A 20,551-nucleotide genomic window follows, 5' to 3' on the forward strand; every position below is an offset into this window, starting at 1 on the left:
CTCACTAATCGACTGGCCCGAACGGGAAGTAAACAATCACCGGGGCGACAGTCGGCCCGAGAGCGAACGGGACCATCCACAGTCCAGAGTACAGGATGTATGGGACACACGATGATGTGACTGGTTCTATTCTACTGGTCATGTCTCTACCTTCTACTACTACTACAATGCTACTGCTGCTACTAGACTACACCTATGTTCCTATACCCTACACCTCACCTACCCAGCACCACTAGTGTTCCCCCCCCGCTGTGGAGCTCCCCTTTTCCTCACCCCCTGAGGATCGCCCGATTGGCCTAACCCGCATTGACACCTCCCAAACTGCTGAACAAGGGCTCCTTCAGAGGCCCATTGGCCGAATCCTGCGAAAATGACCTCGATTCTGCCTTACCGTCCCTCTGCCGACTCCCTCGCGCCCCTCAAAACGGACGGCCTCCCCCGACTCTCCCCCGCCGCCTCGTTCTCGAATCGTTCGCAAAGCAGCTCCTCAATGCGCCGTTCCTCCACCGACAATGCCGTGGCGTCCTTCAAGCCGCGCCGCTGCAAGTCGCAGTACCCGCTCGACTCGTCCGAGCGCCATGTCGAATACATCCTCGTCGCCTCGTTCCATATCGACCGCGGCCCCATCATGGAGCACCAGTATCCGGCTCCGATCAGCGGGGACGAGAGCATGCTGGCTGAACTGATGCTGCCGGACCAAACACATGTGCGCAGCCAGGATTGGACCATCTTCTTTCTGCACAAGGACACCAGCGGCGACGACGATGAGTCCGAGAGCGGGAAAAAGAAGAAGAAGAAGCGCAAGTCTCAGAGATACCACGGGAATGAGGAGGCCGCCGATGTTCAGCAAGAGAGTCCGGACGAGGAGTCGGACGAGGCCGACAGCAGTGACGATGAAGAGGGCGGCGAGGGGCCTCCCTTGATGTATGTCCTCAATCTGGTCAATACCAAGCAGGATAATACAGTGCGACGGTATGTCTTCCCTTGTGTGCTTTATCAATCGGTTCTAACGGGTCGACAGAGGGGCCGTGGTCAAGGCGATGGCAATCTGCACACGACACTCGTTTCTTCATATATACAAAGTATGTCTCTCTACCATCATCTACACGCTCGATCGACTGACCAAGGTGATTCCAGCCCCTCCTACTTCTCGCACTAGAAGATTATTTTAAGTCGCCCTACCCGGAGACACTGGCAACTCTCTACAACGCAGTGAACGCCATGGACCTCTCGCTCATGCCGAAGCTATCGATCTTGGAACGCCATATATTGCAGTCCAGCAACACCAAGGAGATGTTTATCGAGAAATTCGAGCAAATGATCCGTCAACGAGAGGAGGAGGAAGGCCAAGAGGGCGACTATCCGCCATCCCCTAAAAAGGCTAGTCGCTATATCCTTCCGAGGGACACCCACGAGTTCGAGTCAAAAGTAGCTTATAACGATATCCCCATCCCTGTCAAGATCCCGACGGTGATCTGGCCCGAGACCGTCGGCGATTTCTCTCTCATCAAGCTCATTCAGACCTTTGCCGGGCCCCATTCCACCTCTCCTCAAGCGTTCCCAACTCACCCTCATTTGACCACGAGTGGTCCGTTCACGCATCCGATCATAGTCCTGGTGAATGCGATCCTGACCCAGAAGCGAGTCATCTTCCTGGGACACAACCGTCCATCAGGGGAAGTGGCCGAGGCCGTTCTGGCGGCTTGCGCCTTAGCATCTGGCGGGATCCTTCGTGGATTCACCCGGCATGCATTCCCTTACACAGATCTGTCCAAGATCGATGACCTCCTCAACGTCCCCGGCTTTATCGCTGGCGTGACCAACCCGACATTCGCCAATCACCCAGAATGGTGGGATGTTCTCTGCGATCTGCCGACGGGTCGCATGAAGATCTCGAGTCATGTGGACACCGCACCAGTAACCGAAGGTCTTCTCTTTTTCCAGCAACAAAACTCTCTCTTGCCAAACCAGGCATCCAACGCAAATTCCGACCCGACGGGCGATAACCTGTTCATAGAGGATATCCTGCGCAGCATTAGCAACCGGCATGGCGAGAATGCCATCCGAGCCAAATGGCGAGCATACATCACCAAATTCACCCGTGTGGCTGCCGCTTTTGAGGAGACTGTCTACGGAGCCTCAAATCTCTACATCATCGGGCCCGGCGAGGAACTCTCTCCCGACAGTCCTACCGGTCATCAAACGGATTCCTCAGACCCAGCATCTCTCCGCGGTCATGGATATGTATGGTCCGACGAAACTGCCAAACAGCGGGAGCTGTCTGCGTCGGTATCACGGATCGAGGGCTGGCGCAACACAAGGTCCTACTACTCGTTCATCCAAGACATCGCAGCCATGTACTTTCCGGCACGCCCAATTCAACGCCCAGACCTGCACCACCACCACGACCGACTGCGATCTCTGAAACTGTCTCATTCAGAAGCAGCAGCTGTCTATATCGCATTGGCCCACGCCGTCAAGGACTACAACGGAATCTGTCAGCTGTTGACCGTCGCCCCCGAGAACCAGGCCGGACTGTTCTACCTGAGCATGGGTCTATTCCATCCCGACCAAGTCGTCCGCGAAACCACCGTCGATCTGCTGGATCGTATTGCCGCGCACCCGGCCGGACGCCACTTCTGGGCCCATCTCGGCCGCTTCGCCAAGCTGGGCTATGCCCGTGTCAAGCGGGATCGTGACGCGGCCGCCCAAAGCCCCATATCGGGCATTGGTCAAACGCCTTCTTCTCCGACGATAAGCAACCCCGGAGCTAGTTTTGGTGCTGAGCCGCAGAGTCTCGTTGGCGTTGCTTTGGGCGACGGGATGTCGAGACGGAGCTGATCTTGTCTCAGCACTTTCACCGGAGAGAGGGGAGAGAAGGCGACAAGAAGAGAGTAAATAGACGGACATGATCACCAGACAGCACAGGCTGCGAATTGTCTACCATCCTTACGGCAGACGATAATGAACATAAGGCAACAGAGATTGACCAATATGAGAATTCTGCTGGCAGAGAAACCAAATTTCGCTCTTCCCTCCTTTCACCTTAGCAAACAGTGAAGCTTAGATCTATTCCTTCCTCTCCAGCTTAACCCTTGTCCCCATTCCATGGAAGAGATCAGGTGATCAGGATGCGGCAGATGGATCCTAGTCAATTGCCAGTGTGAATTCCACTCTTCAATCTAAAAATCCTGCGCTAACCAGTCTAGGATGATCTATCTACGATAACTAACGTTGGATACAAGAACCTCAGCCTTGCAGCCTTGGGATGTCACTTTAGCGCTGACGCTGAAAGCGAGGTAAAAGAAAAACGGTTCTTCCTCGAGAAGCCATTTTGTCACTACAACCTCGTACCCTCTTTTTTCCAGGACTGCGCTCTTAGAACCCATCCACTTTGCTTCCATCTCGCAAAACCAATCACTACATGCAATGCGCCTCCTTAACGACGATGTCGTCGTCGACCGGAACGACCGAGCCCCTATGCAACTTCTCTGCGCCGGTCTCCCTCGCTGCGCAACAAGCTCTATGCAAGCCGCACTGGAGTCCCAATACATCGGCCTGACTCCTTGTATGCACTTTGCCCACATTGCACCAAACGCCGATCGCGGGGACACCCTTCTAGCTGCCCTGCGGGAGAAAGACACCGCACCGCGGCAAAAGCTACTCCATAAACTGTTCGATGGGTTTCAGGCAACCACCGATTTCCCTGGCTCTATGCTCATGGACGATCTCATGGACATGTACCCGGACGCTAAGATCGTGCTGAACAAGCGGCCCGGTGGCGGCCGCCGGTGGGAGCAGTCAATGAAGGTGCTCTCCTGGGCCGGTTCACCGGTGTATTACACTCTCTGTTTCTTATGGAAGACCGACCGCAACTTGTCTGCCATGTGGTTCAAGATCTTGGAGCGCTGTCAGAGCCAGCTGGGTCTTAGTGCGGACGAGGTTTTGACGGCAAAGCATTATGATGCGCATAATGCGTGGATCCACGCATTGGCAGTGAAACGGGGGCGGGAGGTCTTCGAATTCGAGCCTCAAGACGGATGGGAGTCTTTGTGCGCGTTTATTGGCAAGGAGGCACCAAAAGACGAGCCTTTCCCTCACCGCAACGATGCTTCTGAGGTTCGAATGATCTCGCGCATTCTGTATGCTCGCGGTTTAATCTCCTGGCTGGTGCTAGGCGGGGTGATGTTTGGCACAGTGAGATGGTTTATGAAGGGACAGTTGTTCTAATTCATGAGTAGAAATATTACCTTGCTGTTGTTGATATCATATAAGTCACCTTCCATGAAGTAACTAAAACAGAAAGCAATATTGTCGTCTCATTTATCATCTCTGATGCTTATTCCGAGATGCATCTCTACATGTTGTGAGTCTGAAGAGGCTTTCTTTTGTTGTTCTACTCATGTCGTTGGTCTGACTGAATGTCTATGAGTTTTGACTTTGATTTTATATTGTCAACGGGTACTAACATCTCGACGCTAAGCATTGGTCGAGATAGCTCGAGATGTTCTCCGAAATGCCCGAGTTCCTAAGCACTACCAATCTGATAACTATTTGGTTCTTCTGCTGCTCTGTCCATGTGCACCTGAATGTGCATATAAAAGACCATGCGTATATTTAGTCCTGGCGTCTAGCAGAATACGTGATGAGCTGGTATAGACAAGCCCATCACTATTTAAGTACAGGATCCAAAATGTAAAAAAGAAAGAAAAAAGAAACAGGAATCGGCACGCTCCTCGCTGTCGTGATGCGTGACCAGAACTCCATTGACCAGAAATTACCCGAGGGAGAAAGGGGGATATAATAAAACATATGAGGCGACAGCATATATAAACAGAAATTTTAGAAGAAATCGGGAGCAGCCACTGAGTCGGGATGACGATCAGACAAGGCCGATAAACGTAGCACCGAGGAAGACGGCTAAAAGGAAGGTCGTAGGTAGAGAGGCCGAAACACCAGCACCAGATTTCACTTTATCGGCGCCGACGGTAATATTCGAAGGCGCAAAGCCAGTGCCACACTGCTCATTAACCGCGCGAGCAGAGGGAAGATAGGACTGATCGAGCGGTTGATCATCATGCGTCGCCCAGCGTGCAAAAAGACTCATTGTAGCCTGGAGACACCGGTTGCAGGTTACCGAGGCATGCGAGCCTAGAGTCTCGCCCAGCGGAACAAAGTATACATTGTAGTCTGCCGGTGCCGAGGCATTTTTGACCGCGTCAACGAAACAGTAGTTCTGTGTCACCGGGTTGGTGAGGCAGGTGGCGTGATAGAGAGGTTCATACGCGACCATGTCATCGTATGCACCTTGGACGACGGAGTTCCCTAGGGAGTAATCCGAGCCGCAATTCTCATCTTTGAGCATATCGTTCGCCAGAGAGGACATGATGTCTCTGCATTTAGTGACTGGTGCGTTGCAAGCGATGTCGAGCACACGCGACGTCTCAGCGGCGGAAGAGAGGATATGGAAAAAGGAAACAGAGTTCTCGAGAAGCAGCGAGACGGCGTGGCAGTCCGTTATTGTGGAATTGGCGTGGAAGTTCGCGAAGAAAGCGGAGCAGCTGGCATTGGCGAAGGTGTTGGCTAGGGTGTCGAATGGGGTCGGGAATACGACACTCTCCGTTGATTTGGAGACAGTTGAGATCGGTGTGGATGTGGAATTAGATGCATTGGACGATGCGTTATTGGATGCTTGGGACTGCGAGATGTCCTCGTGCTCATCCTTGGGAGCCACATCATCGCGCGATGGCGATGATCGCTGGTGATCGGCGTTGGGCTCTCCACTTTGTTGTTGCGAAGTAGATCGCGTGAAATGTGCAAGTCGGCCGGGATCGATGGGTTCGACGAGTGCGGAAACCGGCGCGACGCAGAGAATTATGATTAGAATTACGAGGGTCTGGTAAAGTAGCCCTCGGTGTGAGAATCGTGAGCGACATCCCCGGCGAGAGGATGGGCTGTGGATTGAAGATGAAGATGAAGATGAAGATGGCTGTACAGAGTCGAAAACAGAAAAGGAGTGTGTGCCTCGATTGCCGGAGCAATGGAGTGAGGCCATGGCGATGAAGGCCCAGGCCAGGAACGAGTGACAGTGCTACCGACGGGCTGTGAGAGTCAGGATCCTCTTGGTGAAGAGGTTAATCCGACATTGTAGACCTCTATTCCCGGCGTGGCTCGAGGTGAGATGACCGACGAGGTTTGTGCAGCAGTTGACAACAGGAACACGAGGGAGGAAACAAGCGGAACAAGAAACTGGTCAGCAAACCGGGGGGGCGTCCAGATCAGGGCCGAGACTGCCCAGTGCCCGGCGACGCTAGCCCGAACACAGTTTGGTCTCCCGTTCAGGGGCCTTCCGGTGCATCGTGCGATAACGGTCGAGACTGGCCGATCGGGCAGAGTTGATCGTCGAGGTTTCATTGGGGGCTGCAGCGACAGTCCTCGGATTCTTCTCAGCAACACATCGTAAGGATTGTCGATTGTAAAATCTCCCGTAGTTCATCAACACGCGATATTCACTATTCCTTCGTAGGATGTAGATAGACCATCGATTCTTACGTAACTCCAGCCCTCGGGATGATTTCGTTCGTCCCCCACGTCTTTGTGCCCGCCAACATCGTCCAAGAGTAATCATGTCCGACTCGCTCGTGCCCGACACCCGGGTGCTTGCAATCGCCAGCCATGTATGGGATGCTTGTCACAATCGTCGCGAGTCAACGGCTAACATTCAATAGGTGGTCTATGGGTAGGTGACCCCACGGAAGTAGGCGTGGTGATCACTGACGCCGCCAGATATGTCGGCAACTCTATGGCGACCTTCGTCATGCAGTCCCTGGGCTGCGAGGTCGCTGCCATAAACACCGTCCATTTCAGTATGGTCCGTGTGCGCCAGAAAAGTCACTCCGAAAACTAATCATCATCCAGGCAATCACACGGGATACCGCCAGTTCAAGGGCACTCGTGCCACCGCGACCGAGATTACGGATCTCTACGCCGGCCTGTGCCAGAGTAACCTCACCGATTTCGACGTGATGCTGTCAGGATATGCCCCTAGCGCGGCCGCGGTGGAAGCAGTTGGCGCCATTGGCCTCGATCTGCAGCAAAAGGCCAAGCAGAAGCCCGGATCCTTCTTCTGGGGTGCGTCAGAACATAAACCAGAGTCAATGGCAATTCGCTGATGGCGTCGCATAGTGCTGGACCCCGTGATGGGCGACCAGGGCCGGTTGTATGTCAATGATGATGTAGTCCCGGCCTACAAGCAGATCATCAAGCATGCAGACCTTATCCTTCCCAACCAATTCGAGGCAGAGTGAGTCAGGTCGGACATTTACAAGCGAGCACTATTAACGAAGATCCAGAGTCCTCTCCGGTGTGAAGATCACCTCCCTGGCTACTCTGGCCGAGGCCATCACTGCCATCCACCGCATCTACTCCGTACCCCATGTCATCATCACCTCCGTCCAGCTCTTCAAGCTCTCACAGTCCGGATCCACGCCGAGTCCACCAGAGAACTTCCTCACTGTGATCGGATCCACAACGCGCTCCAATGGCTCGCCACGTCTCTTCCGCATCGACGTCCCCGCCCTGGACTGCTTCTTCAGCGGCACGGGCGACATGTTCGCCGCCCTGATGGTGGCACGACTGCGTGAGGCCGTCACCGCCGCCGGCGATCACGTCCGCACCGCCCCGTCCTGGGTATCCCCCGACACCGTGCCGGCAACGGATCTGCCCCTGGCGCACGCCACCGTCAAGGTGTTGGCCAGCATGCACCGCGTTCTCGAGCGGACGCTGCAGGCGCGCAATGCCGAGTTGGTCGCATCCGCACCGCAAAATGGCGTGGGAAGTCCCGATGAACAGGAGAAACAGGAGCATCTGCGTCGAACCAAAGCGGGAGAGGTCCGGCTGGTCCGGAACGCGCAGTTCCTGCGCGACCCGCATGTGGACTTTGCGGTGCAGGAATGGAGCAAGGAGGACTTGCCGGCTCAGCTGCAATAGATGAGTGATGGACATACCCGGTGTATACTGGATTCCCCCTTGGGGACGAATAAACATAGACGAGACACGATGGATGGGTGGAGGGCGTGTTGGGTGTGGCATTGCTGTATATAGAAACCAATCCCTAGCCACAAAAGCCCCATAACCTCTTTTCATTGTTGAATCTCACATCTTTAATTCGTTAAGTATTCCCGAAACTCTTCTAGATAAAGCCAAGAACCCGCCATTTCAATGCCCATGTTTTTTGTAGTTGAGATGTCTACGCGCCCGTGCTGCCGAATCCACCGGCACCGCGCACGCTCTCTTCCAACTCCTCGACGACGGCCACTTCCGGGGTGTAGATCTAGAAATAAAGAATGTCAAAGACAAGCCAATCCATCAACCGAGGAGTACTCACTCTCTCCAGAACCAGCTGGGCGACGCGATCACCTTCCTTGACTATATCCACATGTCAGAACCTTCAAAAACACAGGCCGGGTCGGTCTGTACATACCAGGGAAGTCGACATCAGAGTGGTTAAACAGAAGCACCTTGACCTCCCCACGGTAATCAGCATCAATGACTCCCGCGCCAGTATCAATAAAGTGCTTCGACGCAAGACCACTGCGGGGTGCGACGCGGCCGTCTATTATGAGGTGGTGCAATTGTTAGCCCGACCTTCTCTCAATACCAATGATTCTCAAAACATACAAGTCCCCTCCGGCACCGCAATGGCAATCCCCGTATCGACCATGGCCTTGCCCTTGGCGGGAATAACGGTCTCCTTGGCCGCGTACATATCGTACCCTGCGGCAAAGGCCGAGCCCCGCGTTGGGGCGCGGGCCGAGTCAACCAGCTTCTTGACCAGCAGCGGGGGCAGAGGCTGCTGAATGGAGGTCACGGCAGGAGCGTTGGTCATGGTGTCGGTGGTTTTGGTTCGTTTGGCGAGTGGTGAGGCGGGGAGGGAGGGAGGTTCGCGAGTCGGACCAGCAGTGGTGGTGGTGGTGGAAGTGACAGGGGGAGGAGTAGTCTCTTTGTTGGTCATGATACTACCTGTGGGAAATGAAGAAAAGCGGAACTGGGTTGACCGATCAAATAAATACTGCAGACACGGTCATCCCTTCCTTGAAGAAATGCGTGCACGCATGGACGGCTGGGACGCGTCGTTTGCACTGTTTGCACACATGCTCTCGCTCCCCACACTTTCCTGGCCGAGGTTGGAGAGCCTCGGTTCCCCGGTTGTTCCTTTCCCATATATCAGTCTCCTCTCCAGATAGAACACCTTGATTGTCTTCTATCTTAGCAATTCAACTGCAATCATGGCGGGTGCTGTGCGCCAGCCCATCGACATCCCATCTCTAGAACGGTTCATCGACCAGAATGTCCCCGAGATCAAGACCCCGTTGGATGTGAAGCAGGTGCGTCGGCTAACCTCCACTTTCTGCTCTCAACTAACATTGACCAGTTTGGCTTCGGTCAATCCAACCCGACCTACCAGCTCTCCACCGCCGATGGCAAGAAGTTCGTTCTCCGCAAGAAACCCCCCGGCAAGCTGCTGTCCAAGACGGCCCACCAGGTGGAGCGCGAGTATAAGATTATCCATGCCTTGGGACCGACCGATGTGCCCGTCCCGCAAACGCACTGCCTTTGCGAGGATAGCAGTGTGATCGGTACGCCCTTTTACATTATGGAGTTCCTGGACGGACGCCACTTCACAGACCCAGCGATGCCTGGGGTGAGTGCGGAGGAGAGAAATGCCCTGTAAGGGACCGAGGAAGCCCATTACGCCCGATCTATGCTGACCTCTTTCAGGTGGAAGGATGCACTACGCACGCTGGCCAAATTCCACAGAGTGGTCCCCAAGGACGTCGGTCTGGAAAGGTTCGGCAAGCCCACGGGGTTCTATGATCGACAGATCTCAACATTCTCGAGAGTCTCCCAGGCGCAGGCGCAGGCCGTCGACGTAGAGAGCAAGGAGCCCGTAGGCGAGCTGCCGTATTTTGAAGACATGGTGCGCTTCTTCTCCAACAAGACCACGCAGCCGCGGGATCGCGGCACCCTAGTGCACGGCGACTACAAGATCGACAACGTGATCTTCCACAAGACCGAGCCGCGCGTGATTGGCATTCTGGATTGGGAAATGGCCACCGTCGGACACCCGCTGTCGGATGTCTGCAACCTCACCAGCCCTTACATCATCGAGACGACCGAGCATGACTCCAACGTGTTCAAACCCGGGCACACCCCCGGCTTACCCACGCGCGAGGACTGCGTCCGCTGGTACAGCGAGGTAGCCGGGTGGAACCCCGCCGAGGAGCTTCTTTGGGGTGATGCCTTTTTCACGTTCCGAAGCTCGGTCATTATGCAGGGTATTGCGGCCCGGTTCGCCTTGCGTCAGGCTAGCAGCGCGCGGGCCGGGGAGTACGCCAAGAAGACGAAGCCTTTTGCATTAAGTGCGTGGGAACGGGTCAGGCTGTTGCAAGGAGGGCAGCAGAAGGGTAAACTGTAGAAATTTAGGCCTACTGTACATACTGAAGCACGCTCCACCCCTGTGTTGTGTTGTGTGGCCTATGTTGATAACGAGAAATTATATTCATCAATATTAGCGAAGCCATCTTTCGGGTCTAGGATATCTAGAAGATCTATCATCTATACTATAAACGACAACAGGCGTCCGACTTCGGGGAATCCTCAACCAAAACACTCTGGTTTCGCGCTTGAGTCGAAGCAGCGTGGTTTCCAAAGTGAGGTAGAGAGGAGAGAGTTGACAAAAGGGTTATGAAAAAACTGGCGATTTGAATGTTAGCAAGAAGGAGAGACCCAATGAGAGTTTATATATGGATAATCGATTACCTTCGAAGATAGCGGCTAAGGTATAAGAATAAGCGGGTAAGGCGGCCTTGGCTTCGCGTGGCCATGCGGGATATTCGCCAAGGTATAAGCATAGCCGATTAATCTCCACGTGGATCGTAAGTCACTGATAGCCATCCCCTCTTTGCATCCAGGAGCAGCGCAAAAAAGGACCAGCAAAAAGATGCACTAATGACTTACTTTCCCATAGAATTTGGAGACCTGTGGGATTGACGCCGAGAATGACCGCTGTTAGGGCCGTAAACGGCTGCCTTTCCACTCCTATCATCTACCTAGGGTATTGATCATGCACTCTGGTACTCTGAGTGCGAATGAATGTTAAGGCAATACGGATTTGGAAAGCTTTCGTCTAGTGTGGCCGCCAATACAGCACCTGCAGGAGTCAACCCACTCTGGATCCTTTTGCTCGACAGAATTGCGCTCGATCTAAATCCGGGTTCCTACAACATGTACATGAATGTTTTGGTGCGCAGGAACTGATTGCAAATTGGTCGACAAAGTCTGGCACAGATCAACAGGAGTAGGGAACATCAGGTTTATCAATTCGGATACGTGGGTTGTAGAGAAGCTGAAATGCAAGAAGCGGCGCTACGCGACCTCCTCAACGTATATGAACTAGGCAAGGCATGTTCTGAAATTATACGTGGAGTGTTTCTCGCTTTCCCCAGACCGGCTTCCGCCGCGGTAGTTAGCTAGCGCAATTACGGAAGCTAAGGAAAATCTCTTTCGGCAAAGCATAGTCAAAGTCCGTAGGCTTCCGATAAACGACAAACAATGCTCGCAGGGAGGGTATCCCTCGAGCTGCTGTAGATCAGGGTTCATGCATCTGAAGCTATTGCTTTACCTTTTTGGGCTGTCCGGTTTTTCGATAAACCGATAAATGCTTGAGCGAATGGTCGAGGCTCGCTATGCCAATGCCGATCTGCTTGGCTAGTGCCATACTCGCCCCTCTTTTTTTAGTACCGTCACGTCCAGAAACCGTCAATCTTATCCAATTCTAGGGGAGACCATGTGGCCGAAGCAAGAGAGGCCTGGATGATGTAACGGGTTACACTTATTTACGGCGGATCAGGCTGTGCCCAATCAATAGGGAAAGCTTCGCGCCGGCATAAGCAGTGGCCCTATCTATAGCAAGTGACTCAGGCCTCTCGACATGGCTTTTGAAACCATCGAAATAAGCAGCGGATTCCTACTTCAGGGGGTCGCTATTGAAACCCAAAAAAGTATCTCGTTTTGCATGAGATCTCAAAAGCCACACGGAGTAATAACAAGAATGTCAGTATTTAATTCTGCGACCAGACGGGGAATCTGATGCGAAAGCGCATGGCGGCATCCGACCGGGGGGCTGAGTGAGCGACAGTAGACGCTAGTAAAGAATACAATAGGCTAGTAATATTGCCCAGGTTCTTGGCTCCGACCCGGCGTTTTCAGTGTGGGATTTCCTTTGCCTTACCCGCCGGAACCACAATAATACATAAACCAAATCTTACCCCTTTCCGTGGGTGTCTGTTTCCAACTCGCATATCTTGTCCTCGAAAACATCCTACAGTGTTGGCCCGATGCGGGCACACTCCCTGACACTGGAATTATTCTCACCTACCGTCGCCTAATACCCATATTTCGGATCCTCCGGTTTCCAAAGTCATCTAATCGACTGATATATGAACACGCCCGATGGCCGATTTGGGTAGCCCGTATGGGCTTGCGGTTCGCAGAAGTGGCGGCTGCTTAGGCACGGAAACCGACTGTGGTCAAACGTGGGCTCCCTTTCACGCCTGTTGCCCAGGAGGCACATTTTGCCCGGCCGGTCAAGACAACGTGCATTGTTGCCCGTCCGAGGCAAACTGCGATCAACTGATTAATAAACACTGCGCAAATGCCACTGCGAATGTCTATCACGCCGCTGGATATTTTTGCTGTGCTGAGGGCCAGCATGCTTTCGAGAGACCAGATTCATTTGTCGGCTGTACAGATGACATTGCCGATTTGAGCCACAGCATGACGCTGTTGGCAATTGCATATTACGGCTCAAGTAAGTATCGATCTGGATCTTTCATTATCCTTCATATTCTTTGTGCTTACATGTGTGATGTGCTGTTCACAGCTTCCACTCCCACTACTACCACAACAACTACCTCGTCCACCACGACAACAACACTGTCAAACGCCGATTCCACAACAACTTCCGATACATCCACATCCTCCTCCTCCTCCTCCTCCGCCACCAATAATGTCGCTCCTTTCCAACAGAGCCCTGCTCCTGATGCTATGAAATCGTCGTCCTCTTCGTCCCATACTGGTGCAATTGTCGGTGGAGTCATTGGCGGGGTCGCTGCAGTAGTCATCGTGGCTGGGCTGATCTGGTTCTTCATGCGCCGCAATCGGCGGCGGCAGCAGCAGCAGCAGAAGGAAGAACCCGTCATGATCGGCTCTGGAATGCCAGAGATGAGGGCACCGGTAGAACTGGATGCCCATACAGGTGGTCCGAGACATGAATTGGCATCAAATATGGATGAGATAAAGTAATGATCTGTTTCAGGTTACAGGTTACTCGTCAGAGCCTGTTACTTATTGTGATATATTTCTATCTATGGTGGACCTTTTAAATGTACAAATGGGTCAAACCCTTGAAATCGAACTTTGTCCCGGCCCTGCGGCTTCGTTTGAGCAACCGTTGGCGTTTTCTATGTTATTTAATATGTTCGGGATGAAAGGTCCCCTTATGCTGTCTCTTAATTTCAAGCCAAACATGAACACAAATCATTCTACTCAACTCTAGCCTCCGCAACCCTTGACATCTTCTTTCCGGCTCGGAGAGTGATCCGAATGACTCGTTCGAGTCGATCGATAATGTTGATCACTTATTGTTCTACAATATAGAGAAAGGGATCAGCCTAGTCCTAGAGCTCGGATGACATCGATGATAACGAAAGTAAAACCAACTGGACTCGAAAGAATCTCCCGTCGCTATCAATAATACACTAAAAGCTATGATCTTCCACAATCTCAAATGATTATGATCTGAACGCTGATTCTCGCCTGAGCTAGCTATGTCCTACAAGTGTTCTGTGGTCGCAAGGTAATATCAACACTTCTCAGAACCTAGCGTCCGTGATAGAGGTCGTTTACAATTCGACCAAACGTTCGCAAATGAAGTGATGTAGGTGCCTTGCGCCCTGCGCTCTGCGACGATGTATATTGCCGTAAGCCGCCCTGCATCAAATATTGTGACGGCTGCGAAGGACCGCGAACATTGTATGAGGGAGCACATTTATCTACGGGCTGAGGGTCATTCGAGCCAGTGGCAGCGTAAGATACAGTTATGCGCTATCTACGCGAGTCATGATCTTCGCTTCGCTCAGTGGCTTGAATCTGGAGGAGCGCTCTCCCCCAGACCCTCCCCCCCTCGGAACGACATAACTCACGGAGTCCATAAATACTACCGGGGTGATTGCAAAAGCTTAAACCTTTTGATGTGCCGTGCTAATTAGTCTCCTGATAATTAGTAGTTTTATTACTTACCAAAATGAGATTGGGGATAGAGCGTAGATACCTGTACGTTGACCGGCAGCGCTCATCTTAGACCGTGGAATAACAAGTAGGCCGATCGGCTACGCCAATAAAACCCGCCAAAAAACCTCTATCATCAAATAAACGAAAAACCCTAGCGAAAACAATTGTACATGATTCTATTATTATGCCGGGTCGGAAGCCAATAATGTCCTGATCTGCTGGGCAGCCGCATTTGCTACAATAGGTGTTTGGGTAGGCGCCTGGCTGACCCCTCTCACACTTGGTCGCATTTTTGCGGGTTAGTGACCTCATAATGTAGCAGATTAAGGAGACTTTCGGACTGACGTAGAGACCATCCTTCTGGCCGAGCAAGCGATCCTGTCGCATAGGTAGCCCCGTCGCACTGACAAGTAACATCAGGGCCTGGACGAATCAGCACGAATCAGCCAATAACAGCCCTTTTGCAAAATTATTTTGTAGTCAAGCACTGCGACAATGGGGACGAAAGGCACGGACACTTCGCCACCAGCGGCATCATTGGCCAGGGTTGGCGGGGGAGGAGGGTCCCAGGAAGGAAGAGGATGAGGCTGGTCGGCCCTGCGGCTCTACGGGAACATGAGGCTCAGGATGTGAAGAATCCACCTGGGCGCAGGCAGCGAGAAAAAACAAATAATAGTAATGAACAAAACTGTGTCGGGGCGGGCCGCGGATTGTGCCTCAGCGAATCTTGGCGGGTTGGCAGGCCGCCCGCCTGGGAATAACTGAAACACAGGTGACGCCGCAGACGGAACCGCCTCATTTCGCGAGGCGCGAGGCGCCAGGCTAGCTGGAACAGAGTTTCGTCAGGTCGAGGCTGGGAGCCTCGAGGTGGAGTGGCCATCCAGAAGACAGGATGAAAACACGGATGAAATAGACAGTGGAGCCCGAGTCGTTAATGTTCCCTACCCTGGTTAAAAGCCGGGGAGGGTGAGTGAGTGGGGAGTGGGTTTAGGTGTGTTTTGCTGGTGCGAGTCAGGGCGAGCAACGGACCCCGGTAGATGACTCCGGGAAGGTGGAGCCTTCCCGAGATGCGCAGAAGAAGCGGTGGGAAAAGGAAAGTGGCAGGGGGGCCAATCCTGGGAGGGGGTGGATGATTATGGGGATGAAGGGGAGGGGAGAAAGGAATGAAGCGTAGGAAATCGATGCGAAGGAAGATGGGAGAGGAATAATTAATGGCTGATGAAGAAATCACGTTCCTCTCAGCCTCCTTTTGGTGGAGCAGCATAATCGCCCGTGCCCACGCACTCAGAGCCTCACTTCCCCCCCAATTCCCCCCCTCTCTCTCCTCTCTTTCTCTCTCTTCCTTGTTTCCTCAACTCAACTCAACTCAACTGCTGGTCAGCTTCGACACCCACTTCTCTCTTTACTTCCCCCCTTCCCAACACTCGGTCTCTCCACTGTTCTACTCGAGGTTTGCACCCGCAGGACAACAACAGCATCTCGCCGCCGCCTGATGCACTGACCCGGTACCCGCCCGCTCTCACCATTCGTATTCCCTCGGAGCCGCGACAGCCACCCTCAAGCGCTGCTCTTGCAACGGGTTCAAGGCATCTTCTATCGCAGTCGCATCGCATGCAGATGGCGTTGCAGTCGTAATCTGGTTGCTTCCGTTGAGCCTCATCAGACCCGCTCACACCTTCCGGGTAAGCTCCATCCTTTTTCTGATGCATCAAATTCTATGAATGCGCCTCCCCCCCCCCCACCATTTGGACCAGTAGTAAAACCGTTTATCATGTTGTATTTTGTTACTGTCGCCTACTACTGGTCTCGAGGGTTGAACGTAGAGGCGGCTACCTACAAGCCTGTCTGGGATCACCGTGGTTTCTCATTCTCCAGACTAGAAGTGGAACAATCGCTAACTGCGTAACAGAGCGGTCCCTCTCATCTTCTCCGTCTTATACGGTGCTATCGAGGAGTGGGTCAGATCAAGAGCTTGCTCCGAGCCCAAAGAAACGTGCGCCTGATGCGCCTGGGCCCGCACTCATGACATCCGAGATCTATGAATCGGACGACGTCTGGAAACGCTCGCCGCCGCTAGTGGCCATTAAACCCAATTATGGGGTGGAGGAGAAACGGCCTCCGTTTGTCCCGCCAGGGTCTCCCAATGCTACCGAGAACGATGCTGCCAAGGGAACGCCCGGTCGTTCCCGTAAGCACTTGCCGGAATCCCGGGCACAGACGCGTTACGGCGACTCGGTACTGATCAGCTTTCTAGAGCCTAGCCGGCCCGATATTGCCTACTATGAGAGGGAGCACCCGCTCGGGCAGGACTGGCCTCCGGCGCCTCGGGATTTCAATCCGGTCGACCACAGAAAAGCAAAACCTGAACTGGAAACAACGGCCAAAGCAGCCGTGGATCAGCTGCGAGATGACAAGGACTCCTTGCTGGCGGGGTCCAAAACCCTCCCTCCACCAAACCCGGTCTCGGTGACGCTCCCTCCACCAGCGCCGTCGGTCAAGACGGAATTTACTTCGCCAAGCCGTCCTCGCTTGCCCTCGATCTCGGCCGCCATCTCAGCTCCAAGCACAAGACGACCGTCTGAAGACCTACTGGCATTATCTCCACCATACACCGATTCTTCAGTCAGGCACTCCCCGGAAGACAGGGTCTCTCTCCCAGCCCTCCAATCGCTTCATTCTCCACCGCAGTCGAACCCTGCAACTTCTCCGGATGGCAACAACCGAGTGCTTCCATCAATACACACCTTAGGCGTAAACCCACCGGATTTTCCACCAAGGGTCAACGGGATACCTCCATATCCGTACCCGGGCCCAAGCTCGGCTGGCCCACGAAACGACCCAGCACAAGAACGGTTCCCCCAGCCACAGCATATTCCACCAAGTCCCTTTTCACATTTTTCACCCACGAGTACCAATGATATATCCAACAATCCTTCTCCGGCTTCAATGCCTACGTTTTGGCGGACATACTCCCAGACGGAGCTCCACCCGAGTGGAGCCTCTCCGTACGATCCGTCGCCCATAGCGGCGAAAAGCCCGGCTGCCGGTTATCCCACCCCCACAGAGCAACTTGGGGCCGGGCCCGGAGACCGGACGTCTTTCGACTCGACTCTATCTCCCAACGGGAACGCGCCCCCAGGTAACTACAAGTGCCACCATCTGGGATGCACCGCCCCGCCGTTCCAGACCCAATACCTCTTAAAGTATGTCTCGGTCCGTTCGTTTTTGATATCTTTCTGACCAAAATATCAGCTCTCACGCCAATGTGCACTCCCAGGACCGACCGCATTTCTGCCCGGTAGAGAACTGTCCACGGGCGATAGGCGGCAAAGGCTTCAAGCGTAAGAACGAGATGATGCGGCACGGTCTTGTACACAACTCGCCGGGTTATGTCTGTCCATTCTGTCTCGACCAGCAGCACAAGTATCCTCGACCGGATAATCTCCAACGGTATGCTATTCCACTTCCTCGAGTCGTTCACTTCATGCTCATATTTTATCAAGACACGTTCGAGTCCATCACGTCGACAAGAGCAAAGACGATCCCATCTTACGAGATGTACTCTCGCAGAGGCCACCCGGCAGTACAAGAGGCCGACGGCGACGGTTGAATTCATGAGATAACCCTCCTTTTTCTCTCTGCATCTACCATAATGCTGATAAGTTCTCTCGGGGGCGCAGCCCTTGCAAAGAAGTTGAACGACCACCCTTGGAGTTTACACCTGGTTTACGAGTGACGAATTTCCCTCTTCTTCTATGATACCTTTTTTTTTACGAACTTCATTGTTCAATGATACCATGTGCTCCAATTGTTAGATTCTGAATGATGATACACGGCCATTCGTTTTTACTAGAGAGTCTTTCATCATCATGTATCCTACTCTCGTTTTCATCTGGATGACCACTCCAAGGGAGTGTATTGTGCATATTCGTATTTACATTGGAGATTTCTATGGGCTTTTTTGTTTTGGTTTTGGGGTTCTGAACATGAGTGAAAGACTCTCTGGCAGTTTTGGGAGCATAGTTACATGCGAACCGGATTTCTCGCCACCGTTGACTTGTTCCGTCTTTCCGTTGTAGTGCTCCCCCTTCGTTCCCTGTGGCGCTAAGCCATTGCTTAAATAAGATTCACGTAGAGAAGAACCTGGTAGTCGTCCTTACTGTGGAACCTCCTTCTAAAGTGGAACCATTGATTGACTAGGGCGAAGTCAGGCTGCGGGACCAACGGTCCGCTCACGGCATTCCCCTACAAACTTTTAAGAGTGGTTCCAGATCCACCAGGAGATGCGAGAGATGATTTGCTGCCAAAGCTCCACACCAATCGGATGGGAGACTGTTTGTTGATAGTTACAGACCACCGAAGATTCTAGATATATGCAGCACAAAATTTATTACAAATGTACAGTGGAAGCAACTACATAGTAGGATGGACCAGCGCTGAACCGCCAGGGGGCCAGTAAATTAATCTCCGTCCTGCTTAGAGGACCACGAAATATCGCGTCGAACCATGATAAAGGAGTTCGGGTCGTTCTGCGGCTCCAAGTGAGCAGCTGAGTCCAGGGAACCCCTGCGAATCTTACTATTCCCAGGAGCATGTCCGCCGGAGCCAGACGGATAGGCCCCGCGCTCTTTCAGACGATAAAAGTCACTTGTTTTTTGGCTGCGACCAAGCCCTGATGGGAAGATGTATCGGACAAGAGGTCGAAGAGTCGGCAAGCATGCAGATATGATACCCAGTGAAGGTTCAATAGAACTCCATATAAATCCACGGCCGAAGTTCCAAGTGATGTCCATATTCTCGGTCATGAGGGCTACTGCATAGCAGCGAAGCGCACCCGCAATACAAGCACTAAGGTAGTAGTCTATGTCAGTCTCCCATTCAGTGGTCTAAGACGTCGAAAAGTGGAAAACATACAAGGCTCCGAGCCCGAAGATGCCAATAACCGCAAGCTTTTGGGGCGTTGGCATATGAAGTTTCCAAACCTCATGAAACGGGGCACAAAGGATGATAAAGTCGGTGATGGCTTCCGCAATGCCATTGCCCATGAAGTAAGCTTCAACATCTAGGCATGAGCCTTGGGCACCTGTATCTCCGTATTGCTCCCAGAAATATGAGTATGGATGACACTGGATCAGATTAAAAACCATCACGCCAACGAACCACCCAAGCGCGAGGAAAGTGCAGAAATAAAGAAGGTAGGTAAAGCGAGGAACCGGAAAGAGGCGATGATAGAACATGATCACCGACATTTTGATCGCGGGGATCGTACAGCTGTAGACGAATTCCATGACAAAGACAAGCTGAGGGCCAATCATTAGGGTTAATTGTTTGGCATTCCGGGTCAAAGACAGGTTCAAACTAACCTTATACATCATCACTAGATTGATAGAAGGGTTCCATACATGTTTACCCATTCCGCCTAGTTTGGCCACTGTATTGTCTTTTAGTTCGCTGTTCTGATAACACTCGGGTGCCTGCGATTGTCCGTACTTAAGATATTGAGAACACAATTACCGGTGTTGAGAACCTGGTTGGGGACGTTAGTTATGGTGATAGCATTTGATAGGTAGCAATGGTTGTATTCTTACCAGTGCTATTAGGATTAGGTAGTCATCCCATTGGAACTTCGCTTTGGACATAAATCTCGCCCAAAACCGCAATCCCACAGCTATGACAGCGAGTATAGCTGGAGCAAGTACGGATGCAATGACATGTGCCGTGTGATTCTCGTAGATGTCAAGGCCGGGGGGTGGAGGCGGAAGTTTCATGGTTTGCACTTCTCTTCTGCGTCAAGTGTTTGGGAAAGATGAAGACTCGGACTAGGTGGAATTGAGGTAAAGGGAGCGAAAGGGTTAGATATAGCCGAGCAAAGTGACAAACAGGAAATTTCATGAAAATCTGGCAGCGATCGTCCCGTCCGTTCAGGGTTCAACGCTCAGATCTCGAAGCAGATGCTCCGCAAGATCCTTTCTCGTCTCGGTGTTTGACAGGCCATTATTGACCCCGAAGAAGCTCTTGACCCACTACGGATTGACGTCCCAACTGTAACCGAAATTCAAACTCCACATTCACAGGCACCCCAGTGATTCTCGATCCAATGCAATAGTCACTGAAGTCGTGATTCAGAAAAAATGATAGTTCCTCCAGCCTGAAGCTAGATGTTCACTGTATTCTTGAGGGTAGTGGTGTCGTAACAAAG

At 52.6% G+C, this 20,551-nt stretch overlaps 7 protein-coding genes across 7 annotated transcripts; 5 read left to right on the forward strand and 2 right to left on the reverse strand.

Moving 5' to 3' along the window:
* Nucleotides 1-370: 370 nt before the first annotated feature.
* PFLUO_LOCUS7144 (uncharacterized protein) lies at nt 371-2,841 on the forward strand (the record flags this gene model as incomplete). Its single annotated transcript, XM_073784756.1, has 3 exons — nt 371-972; nt 1,022-1,082; nt 1,138-2,841. 3 exons carry the CDS (start codon nt 371-373, stop codon nt 2,839-2,841), a joined length of 2,367 nt encoding a protein of 788 aa, XP_073641179.1.
* Nucleotides 2,842-3,429: 588 nt separating this feature from the next.
* On the forward strand, nt 3,430-4,230 carry PFLUO_LOCUS7145 (uncharacterized protein; the record flags this gene model as incomplete). The annotated part of the gene is made up of 1 exon (XM_073784757.1): nt 3,430-4,230. The coding sequence occupies one exon, from the start codon at nt 3,430-3,432 to the stop codon at nt 4,228-4,230; it is 801 nt and encodes a 266-aa protein (XP_073641180.1).
* A 652-nt stretch (nt 4,231-4,882) lies between these two features.
* On the reverse strand, nt 4,883-6,055 carry PFLUO_LOCUS7146 (uncharacterized protein; the record flags this gene model as incomplete). Its single annotated transcript, XM_073784758.1, has 1 exon — nt 4,883-6,055. One exon carries the CDS (start codon nt 6,053-6,055, stop codon nt 4,883-4,885), a length of 1,173 nt encoding a protein of 390 aa, XP_073641181.1.
* A 762-nt stretch (nt 6,056-6,817) lies between these two features.
* PFLUO_LOCUS7147 (Putative pyridoxal kinase) lies at nt 6,818-7,989 on the forward strand (the record flags this gene model as incomplete). The annotated part of the gene is made up of 4 exons (XM_073784759.1): nt 6,818-6,866; nt 6,919-7,131; nt 7,186-7,303; nt 7,353-7,989. 4 exons carry the CDS (start codon nt 6,818-6,820, stop codon nt 7,987-7,989), a joined length of 1,017 nt encoding a protein of 338 aa, XP_073641182.1.
* Nucleotides 7,990-9,287: 1,298 nt separating this feature from the next.
* Nucleotides 9,288-10,477, forward strand: PFLUO_LOCUS7148 (uncharacterized protein; the record flags this gene model as incomplete). Its single annotated transcript, XM_073784760.1, has 3 exons — nt 9,288-9,386; nt 9,434-9,729; nt 9,781-10,477. 3 exons carry the CDS (start codon nt 9,288-9,290, stop codon nt 10,475-10,477), a joined length of 1,092 nt encoding a protein of 363 aa, XP_073641183.1.
* Nucleotides 10,478-16,374: 5,897 nt separating this feature from the next.
* Nucleotides 16,375-17,962, forward strand: PFLUO_LOCUS7149 (uncharacterized protein; the record flags this gene model as incomplete). Its single annotated transcript, XM_073784761.1, has 2 exons — nt 16,375-17,555; nt 17,605-17,962. 2 exons carry the CDS (start codon nt 16,375-16,377, stop codon nt 17,960-17,962), a joined length of 1,539 nt encoding a protein of 512 aa, XP_073641184.1.
* Nucleotides 17,963-18,812: 850 nt separating this feature from the next.
* PFLUO_LOCUS7150 (uncharacterized protein) lies at nt 18,813-19,640 on the reverse strand (the record flags this gene model as incomplete). The annotated part of the gene is made up of 2 exons (XM_073784762.1): nt 18,813-19,200; nt 19,267-19,640. The coding sequence occupies 2 exons, from the start codon at nt 19,638-19,640 to the stop codon at nt 18,813-18,815; spliced, it is 762 nt and encodes a 253-aa protein (XP_073641185.1).
* Between the last annotated feature and the right edge of the window lie 911 nt (nt 19,641-20,551).

The sequence above is a fragment of the Penicillium psychrofluorescens genome, assembly GCF_964197705.1.
Source record: "Penicillium psychrofluorescens genome assembly, chromosome: 4".
NCBI classification, from domain to species: Eukaryota; Fungi; Ascomycota; class Eurotiomycetes; order Eurotiales; family Aspergillaceae; genus Penicillium; species Penicillium psychrofluorescens.